The sequence below is a fragment of the Lathyrus oleraceus genome, chromosome 5, assembly GCF_024323335.1.
Source record: "Lathyrus oleraceus cultivar Zhongwan6 chromosome 5, CAAS_Psat_ZW6_1.0, whole genome shotgun sequence".
In the NCBI taxonomy this organism is placed as follows: domain Eukaryota; kingdom Viridiplantae; phylum Streptophyta; class Magnoliopsida; order Fabales; family Fabaceae; genus Lathyrus; species Lathyrus oleraceus.
The window spans coordinates 600,250,304-600,277,237 of record NC_066583.1 but is presented as its reverse complement, the minus strand read 5'-3'; the positions used below and the strand labels follow the sequence as shown (position 1 = coordinate 600,277,237).

The following is a 26,934-nucleotide window of genomic DNA, read 5'->3' as shown; positions in this document are numbered from 1 at the left end:
TAGTGTTTGTTCTGAAGTTGTGGAGGCATTATTTGTACGGGTCAAGATTTGAAGTTTTCAGTGACCATAAAAGTTTAAAGTATTTGTTTGATCAGAAGGAGCTGAATATGAGACAGAGGAGATGGTTGGAGTTTCTGAAGGATTATGACTTTGGTTTGAATTACCATCCGGGTAAAGCAAACGTAGTGGCTGATGCATTGAGTCGGAAATCATTACATATGTCTATGCTAATGGTTAAGGAATTGGATTTAATTGAGCAGTTTAGAGACTTGAGCTTGGTGTGTGAGAGTACTCACAACAGTGTTAAATTGGGAATGTTGAAGTTAACAAGTGGTATTCTGGAGGAGATCAGAGAGGGTCAGAAATCTGATATGCTTTTGGTTGATAAGTTGACTCTAGTGAATCAAGGTCAAGGTGACGAATTCAGAATTGATGAGAATGGTATTTTGAAATTTGGTAGTCGGGTGTGTGTTCCGGATGTTACTGAACTTAAGAAGAGTATTCTTGAAGAAGGACATCGTAGTGGGTTGAGTATTCATCCTGGAGCTACGAAGATGTATCATGATTTAAAGAAGTTATTTTGGTGGCCGGGAATGAAAAGAGATATCGCGAGTTTCGTTTATTCTTGTTTGACTTGTCAGAAGTCAAAGATTGAGCATCAGAAGCCGTCTGGGCTAATGCAACCGTTGGCGATTCCAGAGTGGAAATGGGATAGTATCAGTATGGATTTTGTTTCTGGGTTACCGAGGACAAGTAAGAATTTTGAAGCCATTTGGGTGATTGTTGATAGATTGACGAAATCGGCTCATTTTATTCCGATCAGAATGGATTATCCGTTAGAGAAATTAGCTGAGTTGTATATTGAGAAGATTGTAAGTCTGCATGGTATTCCGTCGAGTATTGTTTCGGACAGAGATCCTAGATTTACATCGAAGTTCTGGGAAGGTTTGCAGAAGGCTTTGGGAACTAAGCTGAGATTGAGTTCTGCATATCATCCGCAGACTGATGGTCAGACTGAGAGGACGATTCAGTCATTGGAGGATCTTTTGAGAGCTTGTGTTTTGGAGAAGGGAGGTACTTGGGATTGTTATTTACCTTTGATTGAGTTTACCTACAACAATAGTTTTCATTCGAGCATTGGTATGGCGCCGTTTGAAGCTTTGTATGGTAGGAGATGTCGGACACCGTTATGTTGGTATGAGTCCGGTGAGAGTGCTGTGGTTGGACCGGAGATTGTTCAACAAACTACAGAAAGGATTAAGATGATTCAGGAGAAGATGAGAATTGCTCAGAGTCGTCAGAAGAGTTATCATGATAAGAGGAGGAAATCACTTGAGTTTCAAGAGGGAGATCACGTGTTTCTTCGTGTTACTCCGATAACTGGTGTTGGTCGAGCCTTGAAGTCGAAGAAGTTGACACCGCGATTTATTGGTCCTTATCAGATTTCGGAGAGGATAGGAGAAGTAGCCTATCGTATCGCTTTACCGCCGTCACTTGCGAATTTGCATGAAGTTTTTCATGTGTCTCAGTTGAGGAGGTACGTTCATGATCCGTCGCATGTTGTCCAAGTAGATGATGTACAGGTGAGAGATAACCTGACTGTTGAAACATCACCTATGAGGATTGAGGATCGAGAGTTGAAGCAGTTGCGGGGTAAAGAGATTGCCTTGGTGAAGGTAGCTTGGGGAGGACCAGCAGGTGGCAATGTGACTTGGGAACTGGAGAGTCAGATGAAGGAGTCTTATCCAGAGTTATTTGTTTGAGGTATGTTTTCGAGGACGAAAACTCTTTTAGTGGGGGAGAGTTGTAACACCCCAAATAAAGAAAAAGAATTATTTAATTAAGTTGATAATATATTTATTAATTTAATTAAATAAAATTGAATTATTGGATTATTATTATTATTAATAATAATTATTGGAAAAATATATAAGTTAGAATAAGGAAAGGGTTTCATTTTTGGAAAAGGTTTCACGTGAGAAACAGAGAAGCTGCAGAGAAGAGGAAGAAGGGCAAAGAGCCGAAAAGCACGGTTGAGGAACGGAGAAGCTAAAGCTTAGAGATTTGCCGGATTGTTAAGGTAAGGGGGGTTATCGTCGTTTAACGGGTATTATCGATTAACATGTAATGGGTAGTGATAAGCTGTTAATTTGACCGAATTGAGATTATGGATGCTGAAGTATTATGATGAATAAGTTGAATTTAAGCTGAAATTAGATCGGTAGCTGTGTGAGTTGTGAGATTCTGAACGTATCGCTTTTTACGGATTTGGAATCGGAGGTCCGGAAGTCCTCCAACGGCGGAAAATGCGGAAACTCTGCATTCTGCCTTGTGTTAGCGCAGGAACTGCTGTTTCGCCTGCGTTAACCGGTTAACCCAGGGTGTTAACCGGTTAACACTGTTATAAATTGAGAAAATGTGGAGTTTTGCCTGCGTTAACCGGTTAACCTATAGCGTTAACCGGTTAACACTGTTGCGTTTTGCCAGAAATGGTATTTTTGTCCTGCGTTAACCGGTTAACCTATAGCGTTAACCGGTTAACACTGTTGCAGTGTGGAAAAATAGTTGATTTTTATGTTGTATATGCAATTGGTAGTTGGCCTATTGCAGTTAATTGTGATGAATAAAATTGTTGAGTTTATGTTGTGAAATGCCGATGCAAATATGTTGAAAAGTTGATTATAAGTTGTCTTGTTGAAAATATTAAGTTGTAGGCTGATGAGCCAAAGTTGATTATAAGTTGTTTTGTTGAAAGAAAAGCTGTTATGTTGCTGTTATTCTTATGTTGTTGAATTCAAGTCGTACATGCCATAGACATTCATATGCATTAAGTCGGGGCTTTTGCTCACACCACGTTGGCCTGGATTGGCAAAAATTATGGGGCTTTTGCTCACACCACGTTGGCCTGGATTGGCAAAATTTTAAGTTGAAAGTTGGAGGCTTATGCCTTGATGCCCACTAAACTGGCAATGATTTTAAGTTGGGAGTTTTACTCCAAATGGTACCACATGCATAAAGAGTCGAGTCTCATTGAGTTGCATTTTATGTTGTTATTGAGTTGTATTTACGTTGTATTTGCGTATGATAATTGAGTTGAATGTGCCGTTACCGCATGCATGATATGATTTGGGTGATTAACGTGTAGAATTACTTAACATAACATGATGATTTATAATATTTGTTATATCGATTGAGAAACTCACCCTTACAATATTTTTCAGGTAACGAGCAGTGAGTTGAGTAGGAGCTAGTGCTTGAAGTCTAGTGTGGTTAGAGGGTCATGCTCTGATAGATGTAACATCGGGACGGGATGTTTGAATTATCGAATAAATGTTAATTTTGATGAATTACAGATGTTGAAATCTTTTATCCGCTGCGTATTGTTAAAGAAGTTTTTATGTCGAATAAAATTGAGTATGACTGCTTTTATGTTGAATTATGTGAAGAAGTTGTTATGTGACACCCTTGAGTGACAATATTTACTCTGATATGTATGATTTAATTGTTGTTGTTTTAATTAAATATGTGGGGTATTTAGAAGGGTGTTACAATATCTCCTGCCCAGTCAGCGTCTGTATAACCTTCAACTTGTACATGATTATTCTTTGTGAACATCAAGCCTTTTCCAAGCGAGGACTTCAAGTACCGCATGATTCAAATTACCGCGTCCATGTGATCTTTACTCGGGTTGTGCATAAATTGACTTACTACACTTACCGCATACGTTATATCAGGTCGTGTATGAGATAAGTAAATAAGTTTGCCAACCAATTTCTGGTACCTTCCTTTGTTTGTTGGCACTTGGTCTGGATATTCTCCAAGTTGGTGGTTCTGGACAATTGGAGTATCTACAGGTTTACAGTCTAGTAGCCCAACTTCTGATAAAAGATCTAGGATATATTTTCGTTGAGATAAAAAGATGTCTTTCTTCGACCTAGCAACTTCAATACCTAGAAAATATTTGAGCCCACCTAGATTTTTCATCTCAAATTCGGTTGCAAGTTGTTTTTGAAGTTTTGTTATTTCCTCAGAGTCATCTCCTGTAATAATCATATCATCTACATACACAATCAAAACTGTGACCTTACCTTGACGATGTTTCAGAAACAACGTATGATATGTGTTGCTTTGTTGGAAGCCATATTTTTTCATTGCCAGGTTCAATCTCCCAAACCACGCTCTAGGAGATTGCTTCAAGCCGTACAAACTGCGTTGCAATTTACACACCACCTTAGTCTCATAATTTGTCATGTATCCCTGAGGGATATCCATATATATTTCTTCTTTCAAGTGCCCATGGAGAAATGCATTTTTCACGTCTAACTGATGCAATGGCCAATCCAGATTTACTGCAAGAGATAAAAGAACTCTGACAGTGCTCAACTTGGCAACAGGTGAAAAAGTTTATTGATAGTCTATGCCATATGTTTGTGTAAAGCCTTTAGCCACTAATCTTGTTTTGTACCTTTCAATAGACCCATCAGCTTTGTACTTGATAGAGAAAACCCACTTAAACCCTACTGGTTTCTTTCCTTTTGGTAAAGGGACAAGAGCCCATGTCGCATTCTTGTTTAATGCCTCCATTTCTTCATTCATAGCTTGAACCCGTCTAGGGTCTTCAATGGCCTCTTCAACATTGCTAGGTACATTGTATGAAGACATCTCATTTGCAAATTTCTTAAGGGGTTCAGACAAGTGCTAAATAGAGACATAATTAGCAATTGGATACCTTGATCTATGATCCTCTTCTTCAGGAGAGTAACGCTTCGGTGGTTTTCCCCGATTATGCATATGAGGTAATTCATAGCTAAGAGAGATATCACCATTATTATTATTATTATGAGATATAGGAGAGTTTACCTCAATGATATTCTCAGGAGATGGATCGTTGAGTACTGGAGAGGGGGGAATTCCGATACTTCAACTTCAGGACTCATATGATCTGTTTGAGTTTTACAAGAATCACCAAAAACTTCAGTTGAAGGTATATCAATATCTTTGAACTAGTCAAATGTCGACCAATTCGACTCTTCTTCTGGTGTCTCCCCCTGAAGAGAAGAATTGGGTGATACAGATGAGTAGAAATGGTCAAATTCCAAGAATGTAACATCCATAGTTACATAAATGCGTCGAGTAATAGGGTCATAGCAACGATACCCTTTCTGGTGTACACCATATCCCAAAAACAGGCAGCGAATGGCACACGGATCAAGCTTTATACGCTGGTTTTTATGTAGGTGAACAAACGCAACACACCCAAAGACTCGAGGTGGCAACATTTGTATTGTAGGCAGCGGTACAAATGTGGACAAGGTATGCAGCAGAGTTTTAAATTCAAGGACCTTCTATGGCATCCGATTGATGAGATGTACTGCTGTAGTAACAACGCCAGTCCAATGGTGGTGAGGCACATGTGCTCCATGTAAAAGAGCACGGACAGTTTCAAGAATATGGCGATTTTTTCGTTCTGTAACACCATTTTGTTGTGGGGTTTGTGGACACGTGGTTTCATGAATAAGTCCGTGTTTTTTGAAATACTCATGGAATTGATGATTTACAAACTCCCCGTCATTATCAGAGCGAAGGATCTTAACTTTCTTTGAATATTGAGTTTGAATCATTTTATGGAATTGTTGAAATATGTGTATCACTTCATTTTTTTGTTTCAACAAATAAATCCAAGTCATTCGAGTGCAATCATCAACAAATATCACAAACCACCGATAACCAGAGATAGAAGATTTTGGGGATGGACCCCATACATCAGAATGGATTAAAGCAAATGGAGCATTACTTTTATTCATACTTGATGGAAAAGTAACTCGATGACTCTTGGCTAAAATACAAGCTTCACATTTGAAGTTCAACAAAGATGTATCTGAAAATAAGCTTGGGAACACATGTTTCAGGTAGCCAAACGAAGGATGGCCTAATCGGCGATGCCAAAGTAAGACTTGCTCCATTTTATTGTTTCTTGGATAATGCATGTGACGCGCTCGGCCTACACTAAAATCCTCCATATAGTAAAGTCCCCCTCTCTTAGTACCACGCCCAATGATCTCCTTCGTGAGAATATCCTGAAGGAAACAAAAAAATGGATAAATCAGCACAACACAGTTCAAGTCTTTTGTAACTTGACTCACAGACAGCAACTTATGAGATAGAGAGGGAACAAGTAGTGTAGTTGAAAGCGAAAGGGTTGGTGATAACATCACAGTTCCAGCCCCTGTTACCGCCGATAAACCACCATTTGCGTTGGCAATACTTAAGCGCCGAGGGGTTGAACATTCAGAAAAATTAGCAGCATCGAACGTCATATGATCGGTAGCTCCGGAATCAAGTATCCATGCATTAGAGTCATCATCATGATTAGAGCAAATCAGAACATTACCTTCAGTGGTGTGGGAACTTGATTTTGGAATGAGGGAAAGATGGGGTTCGACAGTAGCTACTGCAGCTTTTCCCGGGTTGCTATCAGTTGTATCGCGACGCTTTCGAGCCTGAAAATCTGTCCACCAGTCTGGATAACCATGAAGCTTAAAACAGGTCTCGCTAGTATGTTTGTTACCTCCACAATGAGAGCACTTAGTGCCATTAGATGGTTCTTTATGTTTGGAATGAGAAAGTATCTTACTGCTATGTAATTTGAGACCCTTAGATGCAAGAACTACTCCAGATAACTCATTGGAGTTGTCTGTCATCACTGCCTGACGAAGAGCTTCCCTCATAACATGTGCATATGCTTGCTCCACAGTTGGAAACAGTTTCATTTGTAAAACATCGCTTCTGATATTATCTAAGCGGTCATCAAGTCCATCCAAAAACACATACACTCGTTCTTCTTGGATAAGTGTATTGTAGTGTTGGATATCAACTTGACATGTCATCGGATTTGGACGATGAAAATCTATCTCACGCCAAAGTCCTTGGAGATCGTTATAATATTTTTCAAGAGAACCACCGGCTTGTTTAAGACGTGTCACCCGTCGCCGAAGGTCATACACCTGGGAGGTGTCACTGCCATCAAAGTACGTGGTCGTAATTGCATCCAACACCAGCTTGGCAGTGGAGAAGTGAATAAAGTTGTTGATTAGAGAAGAGTCCATTGAGTTGATTATCCATCCCTTAACAATCGTGTTGTCAGTTCGTCAACGTCGAAACGTAGGATCTGTTTGAGGGGGTTGCGGAAGATCTCCATTGATATATCCTAGTTTGTCTTTGTCCGAGATATACATCTCGACCACCTGGGACCAAAGGGGATAGTTGTTGCCATCTAACTTGATGCCAATCGGTGCCACCGTATGGTCAGAACCAATTTGTGACGGGGATGACGCACGGTTCAGAACTTCCGTCATTTTCTTCGTCAATTCAGCAAGAATGGAAGACGAGGTAACCTCATCGGAGTTTGAATCCGAGTCGGCCATGGAAGAAGGATGGAAAGTGTTACCGTAGGACAGGATTAAGACCAGGCTCTGATACCATGTTAAACTGATATAAAACTTTCATATTATTTCAATAGTATATTACAAGGAGGGAATAGGTTATATTTATATACACATAAAACATATTTCTAATTATAACTAAATCAGAATAATTATAGCCAAATCATGATAATTAACAATTAATAACTATATTCCTATTATAGTTCCTAAAATCTTGTTGACAACTAACACCAACACCTTCAAATACCTTCAAATATTATGAATCGTAGAATATACAAACTTCATATTTTTCATTTCTCTTAAACTGTTTAAAATTTAATTTAATTACCAACTCAAGTGAAAAACACTAATAAAGTTCAACTTTCTACCTCTAGTATCAGAGAACTCTAGATTTCGTCTTTACTCATTCCTAAACTCATGCTGAATTATTGTTTGCATAAATAGAAACCAGAGAGTTTCATGAAATAACATACTCAACCTTTATCCCTTCAAAACCCACGTATCATCACATTCCAAATAGCCAAATTCCTCGCTGACAACTCATCAAACAGTTCAAGTGGAATCCCAGTTATCTTAAATAATCCATATAGAACCTAACAAATGTAGGAATATAGTAAATAAGTATAATCAGATGATTTTTAGAAGAGAACTGTTAATGTCTTGTAGATCTGAAATATAAAACAACCAAACTTTGAGTGAGATTAATACTAAGCTGCACAAAAACAAATTACAAGTGACGATTTTAAAGGTTGTTGAATCAATGTATAAAAGAACCCAGTACATCTCGTAAAAGTTGTAAGAAGACATTGAAACGAGTTTGATTAGAATCGTTGAGGTGAGGAATTGAGATGAAAAGAAAAGTTGGTTTGGATTTTTTAGATGATGAACTGCTAGGGAAGTTGCAGGAAATTTGGGAAAGAAAGTGTAAGTTAGGGTAAATATGCTAGGTGTCATTTGTTCCTCTGCTAGGTGTCAAAAATATGCTAGTTGTCCTTCCACCTCAGTTTGTGTTAGAGAAAATTGACGGTATAAACCAAAACCGTGGACCGGAAACTTTAGAAAGAACATTATTCCGATCAAATTTTTAGAGGATTAAAATTGAATTATGAAATTTTTAAGAGAATCACATACATATTTAATCCTTTTAAATATGGACTCCCATGATGAATCTTTTATCGATTGTGTGTGTTACTCATGTGAATTTGTACCTCAAATTATCAATGTGAAAGTCGTTGATGTGAAAGTTGTCATCTACTTTCAAATGCATATATTGATTCTCGTATACAATTAATGATCAAAATGTGATATGATAAGAGGTGAAATAAATAAGTTAAAATTTAATATTATTATTTCAATATCACATTAACATAGAAAAATACAACTTCATTTCTTTTATCGAAATGTGAAATAGCGGATAAATATCAAAAATATAAAAAGAAGAAGAAACACAGGGATACATCATCCTCAAAATGTGAGTGTTCATTTTGAATGAAGAGTTATTTTTTGAGTTATAGTTTATGGACTATTATTATTTGAATGGATACACATTTATAAGCTGAAAATTATTTTGAAGGTCATAAATATGCATATCTTCTAAAAATGAAAGTGACCATAGTTGTTCTTGACGTGATAATAATATGGTCATTCCAAGAAACATTTTGATGACATTGAAGGAAACAAAAGACCAACACTGCAATTACTATTAAATATATTAATAATGCGCAACATATATATATATATATATATATATATATATATATATATATATATATATATATAAAGAGTCTATCAAAAGTCCAAGATCTGAAATGTAACATATGAAATATCTGATAACAAATAAAAATACCTGATAAATAGTTATACGTTTAAATTTGTTTACTATTACATAATGATATATATGAAAAAGCAATTTCGTTTATTTTCTTATCCAAAATCAACTTCAATATGTGCACCTACAAGTAAGGCTAAGATATAGGATACACCAAAAAGGACAGAATTTTTCTACCGAGAATTCGCCATCTTTTCTTGAGCATGTCAACTCGTTGCATCTTGATAGACAAGTTTCACATAAAAAATCACACCCAACTAGAAAGAGTGCACATCATACTAATTAATCATCAAATCTTTCACAAGTGTGATACAATTTTCCAAAACAAGATGAATTGCCTTTGTTTATACATCAATATTTTAAAACCGTCATCAATGTTAAAATAGATGGTTGTTGTGGATCATAGGCGAATTCGTCACAAATAAAATCATCAACCTGCTAATTTTTCTGATATCCGATGTGATATTCCGAGCTCAGAGGAGATAACTATAAGGTGTGGAAGGAAAGAATTCTCCTCCATCTAGAATGGATGGACATAGATTATGCTATTAGGAAAGACGAACCACCTGCAATTACAGATGAAAGTACTCCAACTGCAATCGCACTATATGAGCGGTGGGAGAGATCCAACCGGCTCAATGTGATGTTCATTAAGATTAAGGTCACAGGTGGAATACGTGGTTCTGTCGATCAGCATGAGAATGTCTGTGATTTGCTGAAAGTCATTGACGATCAGTTCGTCACTTCTTAAAAGGCTTTGGCAAGCACATTAATTATGAAATTTTCCTCCTACCGACTCACCAGTGTGAAAGGTATGCGTGAGCACATAATGAAAATGCGTGACATTTCAGCTCAACTTAAGAAACTTGAGGTTGATATGTCTGACTCCTTCCTGGTGCACTATATTCTAAACTATCTTTCGTCTGAGTATAGGCCTTTCGAGATCTTCTACAATACACATAAAGACAAATGGTCAATCAATGAATTAATGACCATGTGTGTTCAGGAAGAAGAAAGGCTTGTAATGGAACAGAGTGAGAGTGCATTGCTGACAAGCACTCGCGGGAAGAACAGAGCTTTCAAAACTGACAAGTCACAAGCCAATCAGAAAGGGAAATTCAAAATACCACCGCAAGGCGATATCAAGAAAGAAGCAAAGTGTTACTTCTGTAAAAAGGGAGGACACATGAAGAAGGAATGCCCTGGATTCAAAGAATGGCTTGAGAAGAAAGGTAATTTATTCTCATTTGTTTGTTATGAATCTAATATGACCGATGTTAATATTAACACCTGGTGGATTGATTCTGGATCAACAATCCATATAGCAAATTCCTTACAGGGTATGCAAAACCTAAGGAAGCCAGTGGGAAGTGAGCGGACTGTCCTATCAGGAAGCAGGATGGGCTCACATGTGGAAGCTATTGGAACTTGCAATTTAATTTTGAGTAATGGTTTTTTTTAATTAGAAAGAACCTTTTATGTACCAAGTTTCTCACGAAACTTGATTTCAGTTTCTAGACTTGTACCTTTTGGATATTCCTTTAATTTTAAAGACACCTTGTTTGAATTATTTTATAATTTATAATGTGTTGGGAATGGTATATTGTCTGATGGTCTTTATCGTATTAATTTATAAATCGAATCCATTTATAGTTCAATGCATGTTCAAATTGGCACTAAGCGGTGTAATATTAATGAGAATTCTTCTATGTTATGGCATCGGAGATTAGGACATATCTCCATAGAGAGAATTAAAAGGTTAGTAAAAGATGGGATACTTAATACTCTAGATTTTGCTGACTTTGAAACTTGTGTTGACTGCATTAAGGGAAAGCAGACCAACATGTCTAAGAAAGGTGCCAATAGAAGTTCAAGTATATTAGAAATAATTCATACAGACATATGCTGTCCTGATATGGATGCACACGGTCAGAAATATTTCATCACTTTCATAGATGATTACTCACGATGTATGAATATTTATTTGCTTAACAATAAATATGAAGCATTGGATGCCTTCAAAGTCTTTAAGGCTTAAGTTTAGAACCAGTGTCGAAAACAAATAAAGATAGTGAGATCAGATCGGGGTGGTGAATACTATGGTAGATACACTGAGAGTGGACAAGCACCTGGTCCATTTGCTAAGTTTCTTCAAGAACATGGGATTGTTTCCCAATACACCATGCCCGGTTCTCCGAACCAAAATGGTGTTGCAGAAAGAAGAAACCGGACATTATTGAACATGGTGCGGCAACTCTAACCTTCCTAAATCATTGTGGAATGAAGCACTAAAGACGGCTGTGTATATTCTAAACCGGGTTCCATCCAAGGTTGTCCCAAAGACACCATTTGAGTTATTTAAAGGATGGAAGCCGAGTTTACGACATATGCGCGTTTGGGGATGTCCGTCTGAGGTGAGGATTTATAACCCACAAGAAAAGAAACAAGATTTGAGGACCATTAGTGGGTATTTCATTGGATATGCCGAAAGGTCTAAAGGTTATAGATTTTATTGTCCATCTCATACAACTAGGATTGTGGAGTCAAGAAATGCAAAGTTTCTTGAAAATCATTTGACTAGTGGGAGCGATCAAATCAAAAATTCAATTTCTGTGCATGATCATATAGAGTATGAACCTTCCACTTCAAGTAATAGATTAGTTACTATTTACAACATCCCTCAAGTTCAAATGGATGTTGATCAACCAATCATCGAGACTCCACAAGCTTCTAATGATCCAGTAAATCAAGTTGGTCATCAAGATGATGAACAATTAGTTGAGCAACAAGATCCACAAGAAAATGTTGATCAAACATTAAGAAGATCTGATAGGACAAGAAAATCAGTTATTCCTAATGATTACATTGTGTATCTACAAGAATCTGACTATAATGTTGGAGCTGAGAATGATCCTGAGAGCTTTAGACAAGCCATGAGTTACGAAGAGTCAAATTTGTGGTATGATGCCATGAATGATGAAATGGATTCCATGAAAAACAACAACGTATGGGATCTTGTAGAGTTACTTAATGGGGAAAAGGCCATTGGTTGTAAATGGGTCTTTAAAACCAAGAAAGATTCATTAGGCAACATTGAGAGATACAAGGCCAAACTCATTGCTAAGGGATTTACTCAAAAGGAGGGAATCGATTACACTGATACTTTTTCTCCTGTATCTAAGAAAGATTCTCTTCGTGTCATCTTGGCATTAGTTGCACATTTTGACCTTGAGTTGCATCAAATGGATGTGAAAACAACATTTCTTAATGGTGATTTAGAGGAGGAGGTTTATATGAAACAACCTGAAGGTTTCTCTTCTAATAGTGGTGAGCATTTGGTTTGCAAGCTTAAGAGATCCATATATGGGTTAAAACAAGCCTCTCGTCAATGGTATCTTAAATTCCATGAAACGATATCCTCATTTGGGTTTATTGAAAACCCCATGGATCAATGTATATACCAGAAGGTCAGTGGGAGTAAAATTTGTTTTCTCATTTTGTATGTGGACGACATACTACTTGCAACCAATGATAAAGGTTTTCTACATGAGGTGAAACAATTCCTCTCTAAAAACTTTGATATGAAGGATATGGGTGAGGCGTCTTATGTCATTGGCATTAAGATCCACAGAGATAGACTTCGAGGAATTTTGGGTCTATCACAAGAAACCTACATCAATAAAGTTTTAGAGAGATTTAGAATGAAAGATTGTTCACCAAGTGTTGCACCCATTGTCAAGGGCGATGGGTTTAATTTGAATCAATGCCCTAAGAATGATTTTGAGCGGGAACAAATGAAGAACATTCCATATGCTTCTGTTGTTGGAAGTCTTATGTATGCTCAAGTATGCACAAGGCCCGACATTGCATTTGTTGTTGGAATCTTAGGAAGATATCAGAGTAATCTAGGTATGGATCACTGGAAAGCTGCAAAGAAGGTGTTGAGATATCTTAAAGGAACAAAAGATTACATGTTAATGTATAGGCAGATGGACAATCTTGATGTGATCGACTATTCAGACTCCGACTTTGCTGGTTGCGTTGATTCTCGTAAATCAACATCAGGATATATTTCTATGATGGTTGATGGAGCTATTTCATGGAGAAGTACTAAGCAAACCTTGATTGCTACTTCTACTATGGAAGCCGAGTTTGTCTCCTGTTTTGAGGCTACTTCTCATGGTGTATGGCTTAAGAGTTTTATTTCTGGACTTAGAATCATGGATTCTATTTCCAAACCTCTGAAGATTTTTTGCGATAATTCAGCAGTTGTCGTTATGGCTAAGAACAATAAAAGTGGAAGTCGAAGCAAGCACATCGACATAAAGTATTTAGCCATTAGAGAAAGAGTTAAAGATAAAATAGTAGTTATTAATCACATTAGTACTGATTTAATGATCGTTGATCCTTTGACTAAGGGCATGCCACCAATAAAATTTAAGGATCATGTAGAGAACATGGGACTTGGGTCCTCCTTATGATTGTATACATACAGTTTATTAATAAAACTCTTATATTGTGATGTTTTCTCATTTTCATGCGCACATCAGTTTGAGAAAATATGTTACATCTGGACCAAGAGTAAACATTGACTTATTCATCAAGTTAGTTACCACATTACAGATATATACTTGAAAATAGACATGTTGTAATACATAGATGAGACTACTCGCTTTAAGAGAGATTATCTCTATGATTACATATTTATTTCTTGAGTAAGTTTTCCATGGCTCATTTATGCCAATAATAAGTTCTATGGACCAAGTGGGAGAATGTAACGGTTTCTTATTTTTATTATAATAATTATTAATAATAAAAAACCAATTTTAATGTGGTATATAGTTTTGGAATTTTGGTTCTGAAAAGGGTATGATTTATTTTGGTTTTAATGTAAATTGATATGACCATTTAATTGGGTGGTAATGAGTTTTAATGGCTTTAAATTCTTGATGATAGAATCAAACCTATAAATAGTCTTTGGTCGCCAAAGCTTTCTCTCATCAGAAAAGAAAATACACCATCTATATTGAGAGAGCAAGAGCTTGGAAGAATCAAAGGCAGCGCACTCACAACACTGCAACAATGGCTGGAGGTAAAACCTCTAATTCTATTTCCGCATTTTGTTTTATTGATCTTATTGTTCTTTTGTTATCAGGAACATAGGATCAATATATATATTAGCCGAATATTAATTAAAAGGTATATGATTAATGAGATCCATACATTTTCGATATGGAATGGTATTTTGTTATACTTTTTAGGGTTATAGATACTTTTTCCCCTCCATTTGGACAAGTTTTGATTTCTCCCTTATAATTTTTTTTTCAATTTCAACCTTATAGTATTTGTTTAGTTTCTCTCTTGTGGGCCTAATATTGCCCCTATCGTTTGAGTAAGTTTTGCTTTTTCCCTCTGCTATTTGGAGAGAGTTCAAGTTTTCCTCCCCACCACATCATCTAATTTGTAAAGTCATAGTGCAAAATAATATTATAAAAGTGCAAAATAATATAACAAGAGTGCAATAGTAAAAAACTAATATACAAGGGGGAAAACTAAAATTTACCCAAATAATAGTGAGCGAAAATATCTTTGACCTTATTCTTTATCCTGAACTTGGATATACTAATCCTTGTTGTTGTTTGTTTAATTCTGGTCCTAGTTTGGATTATACATTCCAAATACCCCTTAGTATGTTTGAATTTTTGAATCTGAAATACACTTTTGGAGTTTGAATGTAGACATCCAAATTATTTTTCTTCTTATTTTTGTCATGGTTTGGCTTCTAGAATTCAGATGTCTTTAAAACATGTTTTGATTTCTAAAATTTAGAGAATTTATGTTATTTCCATAAACTTTTAAAAAATTTAAAGAGTGAAAAAAGAAAAACTCTTATCATATTACCTATACGCTCTCTACATATAATAACTTTTTCCTTTTTTTTTTTATTTTTATAATCATCATATTTACTAGGAATCACATGATACAAAAGATAAAGATAAATTATTAAGAATTTGGTATAATTAAAAAAAAATATACATATTGAATAAGTAATGAAATTATACGAAATAAATATGGGATGCTATACAATTATGTAATAAATTTAAAACAATTAACTCTATATTTTTACTAATAATACTTTTTGGAGTGAATTATCAAGGAAATACATGATCGATTTGAACTTAATGAATCTTGATGATAGATTTAACTTCATTGAGATGGAGGATTTCAATAATGTTTTTTATATTCAGGTTTTCTCAACGTCGAAAAAGGAGGGTGGTGTGTGCAAACATTCTGTCACCTAAGTCAGTGATTGAATGAGGTAAAGAAGAATGCTTTTAGGTTTTTAAAGAATATATACCTTAACTACGATGTTGAACCTCTTTTATAGACAAACTCTAGGATTGTCGAGAATCCAGAATCCTCATCCTTGGGACATATATCATAATACTACTAATTATGTCATCTAACATCCTTCATTTAATCTCGCACCTTAATTGGATGTATTCTTAGGGCAAAACTTAAGATGCTCATGAGGTTTTATGCTCTTTCTCTTCTAGTCCTCCTTTACATGTTACCCTTGATCCAACTGTCGACGATGGTCGGCATTTAAGGTTGGATAATCTTTGACATATGCTAATATTTTAATAGATTGATGTTCTCTTGAATTCAGCCCAAATAGGAACCGTTTCCCTCCAAGATTGGTCAAGTAGAGTTAGGACATGACATATGAGGTTCTTCCAAGATGGTGATGATATTTGTTGATGTTTTAATCATCATTGGACTATCTCATCATTGGGCTTTTGGCATTCTCACCCTTCTTTGTTATAAAAATGATGGGGTTTTTTGAAATCAGGTGCCTTTACCGCATGACACACGCCAATTTGTAGTATTTAGCATGATGGTCTATTACTAGACCTAATACGATGACTCTTCTAGGAATTCTCATTGTAATTATTATTTTGATGATGTCGTAGATGACATGTTATTCGATTATTTGGTGATGTGCGACCTTTGGTTTCTCGCACTTCTAGATTGTGGGATTTTGATTTTTTTGTCTCCTTTCTCCGAAGACACACATATAAATAATTGAATGTGTTACATTTCTTCCTTTTGAATTCTCCTTTTTATTATTTCTTTTACTAGAAATGTTCTTTCTCTACACTGAGACATTTTATTCTTCTCCTTCAACTATCTTAACTCTCTCCGATGGTAAGTTTTCCTCATCCAACTCTTTACATTTTTTGGAGTGCAGTAAGTATGATAGTTTGATTTGGGTTTTAGATTATTTGTGGGTGTTTAGCTACTGGTACAATGATATTTTAGTCGTCATATCTTTCATGCAAATGAGAGTGGTGAGAAAATGGGATTGTCTTCATCGTATCTCACTCTCATTTCTCTATGATTAGATACACTGATCTAGGCCATCAAGTGCCATTTTGAACCTACAATCGACGAGGATAATCATAACTCACATTCCTGAGTAATAGATGTTTTCCTAGGAACCCCTTCAGTATATTCCGATTCGATGCAGTAAGAGAAATATGAATTGTCATCTAATGCTCGGGAAGATAGAATTCATACCTTCCTCGATAGAATTTTTCAATAGTTCTTCGTTGTCCGGTACATATTCCTTCACAATTGCATCACAATTGTTGGATTATTATTAAGACTTTCTAATCCGCGTGTCAATATATCTAGACTCGAAGTTTGTTTGAGGGGTTTCTTCAATATTTTTCAGTTGACCGGGACGGTTCTGTGTCCCCTATGGCTTAGTCCAATTTAAACAACCCCCTAAAATGTTGAAGTTTTACCGAGTGTTTAAAAATTTCAAGTTTTTTTATGCTATGGTTGAACTTCTTACTACCGAAAATCATTTGAATATATGTAACTTCAATGAGGGGGGTTCGTGACATAGTCTGTGATCCCGAATTCTCTCGGTGCTAGAGTTAGGAAATTTTCGGCATTTCTTTTAAAATATCATACCTTTCCCTACTGGAGAGGGATAGTATAGCCCAATCCAATGTTCCGTTGATGGTTTTGATGATATTTCTTTCTACAATTGTAAATCTAAAACGCACAAGATGAAGTGTCGGTATGTTGATACATGCTCCCTAGTTTGGGCTGCCGATTAGAACGACAACATGATACTAGTTATACTAATATTTCCAAAATTAAAAATATTTTCATTGTAGAATAAAATCATGCATAGTTCTTGCTCAAATCAAATTACTTAATGAAATCAGAGGTACAATGCACAGAATAGAAATCACACTAGCACAAGAGAATCATTTGTCACACAACCATTAGCATGAGACTCTTAGCCTCCACCCACAATCACAATCAGATACTTTGTTTGTCCAAGAACTCAATGATGAGCTTGTTCACTTTCTCTGGGAATTGTTCACCCAAAAAATGCCTTCCTTCTGGAATATATATGATTTCCAAGTCCGGCACAAAATGTTTCACCACCCCACTTCGAATGTACTCTTCCATGCCAGGAAACTTGAAGCAATAGTCTTCCTCACCCATTACCAACAATGCAGGAACGTTGACTTTAGGATCAATTAGGCCACTTTCCACTGTCAGAGATCTGTGTTGATCAAAATTCAGTTCCACTTAGACGAATATAAAGCAATCTAGAAGTAAATGGATATTGAGTTGAACAGTGAGATTTTGATTACCTGTATGGAACCTGCAACGCAAATCTGAAGCCAGATTTTTCGTATAAAGATGCGTAAACGTTCAAGTCTTCCTCAGAGAACCATGGCGGGAGAGGAGTTGATGGGTTAAACAAGTCCATTATTTCTTGATCATCACCTGCTACTGGCACCTCACTTTTAGAGAACAGAATATAGATGTTCCTTATAACCGACTTAACATCGAATCGGCCAAAATCTGCTTCTGCCCTCCCAGGCTCCTGAATTATTTTATACTCAATAGTTCATCATTGTCATAAACTACTCCGAAGTGAAATACAAGCAAAAAAAAATACATGTATATTTGGTCTAATATAGATCAGATATGCGTGTATTTCGTTTTGCTTATATTGTCCGGAAGGAATATAGAAGAGGATGAAAATATTATGGAAGAGAATTTGCACCTGCCACCTAGTAATGTAAAAGCCTTTTGGGAGAAGGTCGTTTTTGACAGCAGAAGCACCAGGATTGATGAAAGGAATGCCTAAAGTTATGACAGAAGCTATTTTTTCCGGATAGACAACCGCTACAAGATATGCTATGATGGCACCAAAGTCCTGACCAATAATGAAAGCCTGATAGAAGCAATTGAAATTGCACCACCAGAAAAGTTTTAGACAAGTTCTCAAATGGTGTGAGCTAAGGATTATAATTTACAAGAGTTAAAATAACTTAGGTTCATTCAAACTCTGATCAAAGGGAAAATACCAACATGATCATTAATGAACTAATGTTTGCCTAGCCAAGAAAACATGTCATTCACCTCAACTAGAAAGATCTTTGTTCTTGTCTAAGAAGCATATACACCTTTAGAATTAGGCGTGTCGGACACTTCTATGACTGACACGTGTTGGAAAAGTCAGACAAGTGTTCGCCAGAAAAATAATTTACATCTTTGATTCGATACTCTTTGAATCGGTGTCTGGCACTTACATTCAACAAAATACAAGAGATTCTATACTTGGGAGAAAATTATTGTGCAGAACATCTTGGTTCTTACCTTGCTGATTTCCAATGAATCTAAAAGATCCTTGACTTCATGAACAAGGTCCATCGAAGTTGCTTTTTCTGGCTCTTGTGGATGATCAGAAAGTCCATAGCCTCTAAAATCAAAGGCAATAGCACGGTATCCAGCATTGGCAACCGCAATCATTTGGTGTCTCCATGTATACCATATTTCTGGAAATCCATGTAAGAAAACAACAACCTTTTCACCTGAACAAACAAAACAGTGTCATAATGGTGTTGAAATGAATCAAAGAAAATAATTGTGATATAAGGGTGTTGATATACCAGATCCAATTTCAGCTACATGAAGCTTTAGTCCTTTCACTTCCACATTACTGTGCTTGATGTTTTCCATGTTGGATGCGGTGTGAAGTGTGTGAGTGTGTGTGAGGGGGTTATGATGGCAAAAGAAGAGAAAATTTCAAAGGTATAGGACAAATGAAGAACCTAGCTCGTTTACGAAATGTTGAGATGGAGACAAATTATAGCAGATATTTGGATGCTGTTTTATAAATGGTGAATGATTGAGGTTTGTTTGGATAAGTATATTTAATTGGGTTTAATAGTCAGCGAATGCAAGCACTTCAAAACCATTTACAGAGTTAGTTATGATAAAAATTATTATCTCCGTTCCTTTTTAAGTATTTTTTTTTAAAAAAAATTTTAATTATCATTTATAAAATTTAAGATAGTATTAATTTCATTTTGTCAAATTTATCTCTTAAATAATCATTATAGAGAAAAAAAATATAATAAAAAATTAAAAATATTATATATAAAAGGAGAATTTTGTTTAAAAAACTAATAATAATAATTAATTTTTTTGATATATTTAAAAAATCAAAAAATAATATTTAAAAAGAGAACGGTGGGAGTATATATTTTTAACAGCCAAATGGTTGCAATTATTAAAAGTTTAAAAAATCATTATTTAATTCTTTTAGCTTAGTTTTTTTCAATGAAGCACAGATAAGTTAAAGTGAAATGTTAATTTGACCAAATTCTGTATAAAATACTGTATTTTATAATTTTTTAATATTTTATCTATAACTGGAAAAACTTGCCTATACATCCTCTAATAAGATACGGTGTAGGATATTAATGTCAAATTTAGGATAATCCTAGCATTCTTCAAGTTTCAGTTAAAACTTCGGACAAATTATATTTAATACGTATCGATACATCAATATAATGTGTCCATACATATTAAAGAAGTATTTGAATTTATTTATTTTAAAAATTAAATAATTTTGTTCTCCGATACTTTCGAATATGTGATTTTTAATTTTTTAGCGTATTATCTTCTATGCTTTATATATATATATATATATATATATATATATATATATATATATATATATATATATATATATATATATATATATATATATGTGTGTGTGACTTTTTAATTTTTTTAGCATATTTTTTACTTTTATTCTTTTATGGTTTTTCATTTCTTTTTAATTTAGCTTAAATATACTTTTTATTGATGAATAATTTATTATTTAATACTTTTAATTAATAAATTAATAATTTTAATTAAATTTTTATAAAATTTTGTTTAGGAATAATTTAATAATTTATTTTAAACTGTGTAATTGGAAATTATTTAATACACATTTAAAAAAAAATTGTTTTGGACTTAAGGTCGCACATCTACTTGGGAGATCTCTCCAATCCACAAGCTTTTGATAAATTGTTTTCCTTTAATATATAAAGACTAAATTTTCTTGTAATAAAAATAGTGTGCGACTTTAACACGAGACACATGCAATACCATCCATTATCACGGTACTTCTAACATTTCTTTCTTTCTTTTTTCTTTCTTTTACATTCTCACCATAATCAAAGGTATTATCATCCATGGCCGTTGAGCATCTCAAAATTTGGATTGTTTTTTAGAATATGTGGAAATTTCGAAACAAATGAATACGATATTTAAGGTGTTTAAGGGTAAGGGAGCTGAACTTCATTAAAGATTTAATTTTATTGTTTGTTTGTAGAATGTTTGTAGAATAACTGCTTGCACAAACAAAATATTCTCACAAAGTTATGTAAATTGTCAGCCTTTTGCCTTTAAAATTTGGAATACTTACCGGAAAAAATTCATTCTAAAGATTAATGAATAATTAGATACTAGTATAACATGCTTAATGATTGTTTAATCTAGCAAATATTTTTACCAATTACAATATCAAAAATTGCAAAGCCATCGCAATTTAAAACCATCTAGCTAGATGATTGATCTTACTAAGGGTTAACACTAATCTAAGTTGCAAAAGAAGAAAAACATAAAATAAACTTTTGAAATTTTTCATTTCCTCACAAAGGAGCAACAATACAACTTAAATATTTAGGATTTACTCTAAACAAAATTGGGTTTGTTCCACTTATTAAACCATTATAAACTAGAATACTAGAAATACTAGAAGGAATTTCTCATACACACCTTTAGGAATAAAATCCCTTAAACCAACATGTTTTTTTTTGTCAATCTTTTAGGTTTAAATATGAGCTTTTTATCAATACTTTCAGGCCCCAAAAGAACCTTGCCCACAAGGTTCATGGGATAGCTACGTGACATGTGGCATTGTGGGGCAGGAGGTGAGTCATTAATGTGGTTCTTTTGTAATTGTGTGGTCACGTGGAAAGTCAAGTTGTTGACGGTTGGAAGGTGGGGATGGAGGATAATGATAACATGTGAGGAGGACTGAATGGGACCCGATTGGACAATTGGGGGTGAGATTAGACATAACATTATGGTAGGTTACTTGTGCAGTCTTGGGAAGAGAAAAAGTTGAGGATCGAGGTAGGTTAGGTGGGTGTGGGAAAGTGGAAAATGGGTTGGCATATGGGGAAGTGGAAAATGGGTTGGCATATGGGAAATGAGGAAAGGTTGGGAAGTTGGTTGAGATGCGTGGCACGCTAAAAGGGTGTTAGTGAGAGGTTGATGGAAATCAAATGATGGATGATTGGGGCACGTGGCAGCAACGCGCACTAGAAGTAGGGATGCGTGGCAAGGAGGAAAAGTAGAAGGGGCATGCATTGGACTGTTGGTTACTGCATTAAGTTGGATTTTAATGCTCTTTGGAGGTAATAAGTTTTCTAGTTCCACATATGTTATTGAGTTAGACTTGCTAAGTACAATCATTTCCTTTTTCACTGAATCACTTCCACATTTATGCTTTATTGCTTCTGTTTGTTTTTGTACTCTTCTTTCTTTGAAAGCTTAGTGATAATAACTTCCTGTTATTTTGATTCCCCTGATAAACTGTTGGTGGTGGTTCTTTGTAAAGCTTCGAATTTATAGTTGAGTTGCTCAATTTTATCACCAAATAAGGTCTCAAAATGGAGACATGTACGACCAGGTGGATTCTCGAAAACGAAGGTAGATCCATTTCATAAGTTACATTACCAATACACCTTTTTACATTGAAAGGACAAACAATCATTTGGATAACTTCTTAGAGGTTCTTCTAGTGAAGGTAGACTGTCGATAATGTTGTAACTTAAGGAGAATCAGATCCTTACCGTTTCGTTTATTTGCTTCTTTCTAATTAGCCATAACAAAAAATTGTTTATGTTAAATGCATACTCAATACCGTCCTGACACCTTAGATCTCTCACTTTTGCGAGATCAGTTTGAATACCCATTATACTGATACCTTAAGTTTCCGTTCTAGATTAACCCCTAGTAGTTTATACTAGCAGTCAGCACCGTCTTAAACACAGACCATGTGAAGAGCCGATGAATATAAGTGATTGATACCTACGAATGGAGAAGATCCTTCATACTTTTCTTATTGAGAAATTGAAAATGCACCATACAAACGGTTGTAAGATATACAAAAGGAAAGAAAAACCCGTTGCCGGTTGGTTCAGAGGTACCTGGTACTGGACTCGGTAGGGAGAACTACGGTTCGATCCCCCACAACCTTCAATTGGGATATATAAAGGGTTACCACACTCGTGTACTAGACCCCGTGCTAAAAAAGGATCAAAGTCACTAACCGACTACTTCACTAAGTGTGTGTAAAGGAAAAGGGCTTAATGTGATTGTGCTATAATAAAATCAGGTGAAATAGAAACAAGAAGCATTAGGTTGAGATATAATAGCATGATTCGAACTGGTTTGTATAGAGGAGAGATTTATGTTAATGCTTGTTGCTTGTGTCGTTACTGTATCTTTAGTGTTTTACTTGAGTATCTGTCATTCTAACGAAATACCTAACAACCACGTACGAATTGGAAATGTGTCATGTATTCGCGTTTAACTAGTGTTTTGAATTTTATACTGATTTTTTGGTTGAGGATAAGCAAAGATTCAAGTATAGGGGAGTTTGATAACGCGAAAATATATCGTATATTTGCCTTGATTTACATTCAAAAATCATATATTTTGAATGTAAATCAAGGCAAATATACGATACATTTCCGCGTTATCAAACTCCCCTATACTTGAATCTTTGCTTGTCCACAAGCAAAAAATTAGTATAAAATTCGAAACAATAGTTAAAGCGAATACATGACACATTTCCAATTCGTACGTGGTTGTTAGGTATTTCATTAGAATGATAGATACTCAAGTAAAACACTAAAGATAAAGTAACGACACAAGCAACAAGCATTAACATAAATCTCTCCTCTATACAAACCATTACAGATCATGCTATTATAGCTCAACCTAATGCTTCTTGTTTCTATTTCACCCGGTTTCATTCTAGCGCAATCACATTAATTCTTTTGCCTTTACACACACTTAGTGAAGTAGCCGGTTAGTGACTTTGATCCTTTTTTAGCACGGGGTCTGGTACACGAGTGTGGTAACCCTTTATATATCCCAATTGAAGGTTGTGGGGGATTGAACCGCAGTTCGCCCTACTGAATCCAGTACCAGGTACTTCTGAACCAACCGACAACGGGTTTTTCTTTCCTTTTATATATCTTGCAACCTTTTGTATGGTGCATTTTCAATTTCTCAATAGCAAAAGTATGAAGGTTCTTCTCAATTTGTAGGTATCAATCACTTATATTCATCGGCTCTTCACATGGTTTGTGTTTAAGATGGTGTTGACTGCTAGTATAAACTATTAGGGGTTAATCTAGAACGGAAACTTAAGGTATCTGTATAATGAGTATTCAAACTGATCTCGCAAAAGTGAGAGATCTAAGGTGTCAGGACGGTATCAAGTATGCATTTAGCATAAAAAAAATTGTTATGGCTATTTAGAAAGAAGCAAATAAACGAAACGGTAAGGATTCCTTCCCACGCTAAAATAAAGCATTGTCCTCAATGCAACAAAAACAAGTGAGAATCAGGGAGAAACAGGAGGATCACTACTCTTCGCCATGACGTTGGGCTCTACGTGCTCTAGCTCTTGCTCATGCACGTTCACTTCTACCATGCTGGTTAGGGTCCAAACCCACATGCTGAGTGTATTCCTGGATGGCATCAACATGATGTGTCAAGGCACGCATTTCTTCAGATAGTTCCTTCATCCCTTGGTCATACCAGTTTGCATAGTCATGCTGGTCTCTTTGTATTTGCTGGATCGCTTGCATCATTTGGGTTTTGCGCTCTTCCGTCCTTTGGTTATGTCGTAACATCTCAGCATATATGTCTTTCATGGTGGCGGGTCGACGCTCATTTCTTTGTTGGTTTCGGGAAGATGTCTCTGTAACATGCTCAAGAGGTGGTTGTGGGATCTCAGCAGGTGTCATACCCTGAAATTCGCCTCACCCTTCACATTGATCTTATAGGTCACTAATCCCAAATATTTGCATATCATCCTCATTCATTCATTTCATTGAATAAGCATGGTTCGCCACAAGCAGGCATCCTCTTGGCATCATGTTAATAATGGATCTGATTAATTATAACTTCGTGTTGATTTCAATTTCAAATTAACGTTTGAAGTTTGAATTGATTTTGAAGTTAGATTTGATCTTTGAAAATAAATTTTGGTTTTAGAAATCATTTCGTTCTTTTCTCGAATTAATTTTGGAAATTCAAGTTGAGTTGGATGATCCGAGTTGATTACTGAAAAATTGAATGGATTTTGGAAATTTAATCGTGGTTGCATTGAGCCCATTCATTTCTTTTTGTTAAGCCCACAAGTTTAGCCCATTAACCATTTTCCAAATAAGTCCATTTCATTATCCAAATCATAATCCATAATCCATTTAGTTTGATTTTAACACAATCCAATTTAACCATGATCCATTTTAATATCCATTAAAAAACCATTTTTATTCATAAACAAGTTTCATATCCACTTAACAACCATTAAACCACTTCATATCCAATTCCAATCCTTTTCTCCATTAGTCCTTTTTCATTTATTAATCCAACATAGTTTTAATCCATTGTAACCCATATCCATTTTTAAACCAAATCCAATTAATTCATACCAATTACCCATTGTTGATACAATTACCACAAAATCCAATCCATACATTAACATTGTCCAAATAAGAAAAATAAAAAGCTAAGAAAAAGATAGAAACAGCAATGAAATAAGCTAACAGTAAAATCAAAAGGAAGTGAAGCTTCAAATCGCAGGACAGTAGCAGAAAAATGACGACAGCCAAATGGAAAAGTAATAAATAAAGTACAGCAACAATCCAATTGCACACGAGCTGCTATCCAAATGCAGAAGCCAGCTCCAAACACACACTTCATGCTATCTAAACGCAAGCGTACAAATCCAAGATGCAATGACAAGCTTCACCAAGCAAAAAGCTGCTCCAAGCTTCACAAAGCAGCAAACGAAAAGCATGAGCCAAGCCGGTACAACAACAAGCAAAACGCAGCTAGTACGCACAAGCTTAGCAAGCCAATGCCGACGCCGTTAACCAAGCTCCAAACGTGAGCCAGTCATGAACAAAATTCTGCATTACAGCACAACAATAACCTGCACAACAAAAATTCTGCATTATAATTGAACCGAAATTCTGCATCGTAATAACCTGCACAACAAAAATTCTGCATTATAATTGAACCGAAATTCTGCATCGTAATAACCTGCATAAAAAAATTTCTGCATAAAATGAAAAACGGAAATAACAGTTTTCTAACAAACTTCTAACCTCTCCATCACTCTATATAAACCAATCTTCACCTCTCTCAAGCTTCTTCCAGATTCTTCTTCCCTCTCTCAAATTCCTCTTCCAGATTCTTCTTCTTCAACCTCATCGCATCTCTAACCAAAACCTTCTTACAACCGTAACCGTAATCTCCATTGGCCAAACCTTCAACCATTGCGAATCTGTAACCGTAACCGTAACCGTAATCTCCGTTAACCGAACCTTCAACCGTCACCACGCGAAATCACAACAAACCGCACCAATCTTCATCGAACCGCGAAACCAAATCTTCAATCCACGGCAAAACGAACAGAAGCAGAGGGGAGGACGAAGAATCGATCGAAAATCCAGCGAAAGATTCGACACCGGCACCGGTAAGGACCGAATCGCATTAGCTTCTGTTCCGTATTGATGGATGAGTCGTTCTTGATTAAGATTGGAGGAGGTGGAGCGACGACATCGTCGTTCAAGATCGTCGTTGCCGGCGACGGAGCGGCGCAGCTTGGTCTTCGTCGTGGCTTGTTCCACTCTCGTTGTCACGAAACCGTGTGAAGAAGATGAATTTTGTGTTGAGTTCTAACTGTTTGTTTGGTTTTCAATTAGTATATAATTAGGTTAATTAGGATTGTAATTAGCGTAGTTAGAGGATTAGGTGTTACTTAGATCAAATTAGTCATAATTAGGATTATTAGGAATTTTAGATGGTTAAACTTAAAGTTTCAATTAACAGTATTAGTAATAATTTTAGAATAATTAGATAGTTTAGAAGTAATTAGAAATATTATTAGAATTAATTGATATTAGGATTAGTTTAGGTAATTAGGTAATTAGATAATTAGAAATATTAATTTTAGGATTAGTTAATTAGAAATAT

The 26,934-nt window shown here is 35.5% G+C and overlaps 1 protein-coding gene and 2 long non-coding RNA genes across 3 annotated transcripts; all 3 read right to left on the bottom strand.

Moving 5' to 3' along the window:
* Positions 1 to 7,614: 7,614 nt before the first annotated feature.
* Positions 7,615 to 8,426, bottom strand: LOC127083422 (uncharacterized). Its single transcript, XR_007788406.1, has 2 exons — positions 8,224 to 8,426; positions 7,615 to 8,110 (listed from the first exon to the last, which is right to left on the bottom strand). It is a non-coding gene; the product is annotated as an uncharacterized LOC127083422 (long non-coding RNA).
* A 9,006-nt stretch (positions 8,427 to 17,432) lies between these two features.
* Positions 17,433 to 19,497, bottom strand: LOC127086873 (uncharacterized). The gene is made up of 5 exons (XM_051027692.1): positions 19,260 to 19,497; positions 18,967 to 19,181; positions 18,371 to 18,541; positions 17,952 to 18,187; positions 17,433 to 17,860 (listed from the first exon to the last, which is right to left on the bottom strand). Exons 1-5 carry the CDS (start codon positions 19,327 to 19,329, stop codon positions 17,611 to 17,613), a joined length of 942 nt encoding a protein of 313 aa, XP_050883649.1. The 5' UTR covers positions 19,330 to 19,497; the 3' UTR covers positions 17,433 to 17,610.
* Positions 19,498 to 25,356: 5,859 nt separating this feature from the next.
* LOC127086872 (uncharacterized) lies at positions 25,357 to 26,713 on the bottom strand. The gene is made up of 2 exons (XR_007789659.1): positions 26,064 to 26,713; positions 25,357 to 25,888 (listed from the first exon to the last, which is right to left on the bottom strand). It is a non-coding gene; the product is annotated as an uncharacterized LOC127086872 (long non-coding RNA).
* Positions 26,714 to 26,934: the final 221 nt, after the last annotated feature.

Excerpts from the sequence above, each read along its gene's own strand:
- LOC127086873 (XM_051027692.1), bottom strand. The coding sequence starts at position 19,329 with ATGGAAAACATCAAGCACAGTAATGTGGAAGTGAAAGGACTAAAGCTT. Across the intron at positions 18,542-18,966 it reads ATTCATTGGAAATCAGCAAG|GCTTTCATTATTGGTCAGGA; the intron begins GTAAGAACCAAG and ends TGCTTCTATCAG. Across the intron at positions 18,188-18,370 it reads TTTACATTACTAGGTGGCAG|GAGCCTGGGAGGGCAGAAGC; the intron begins GTGCAAATTCTC and ends AAAATAATTCAG.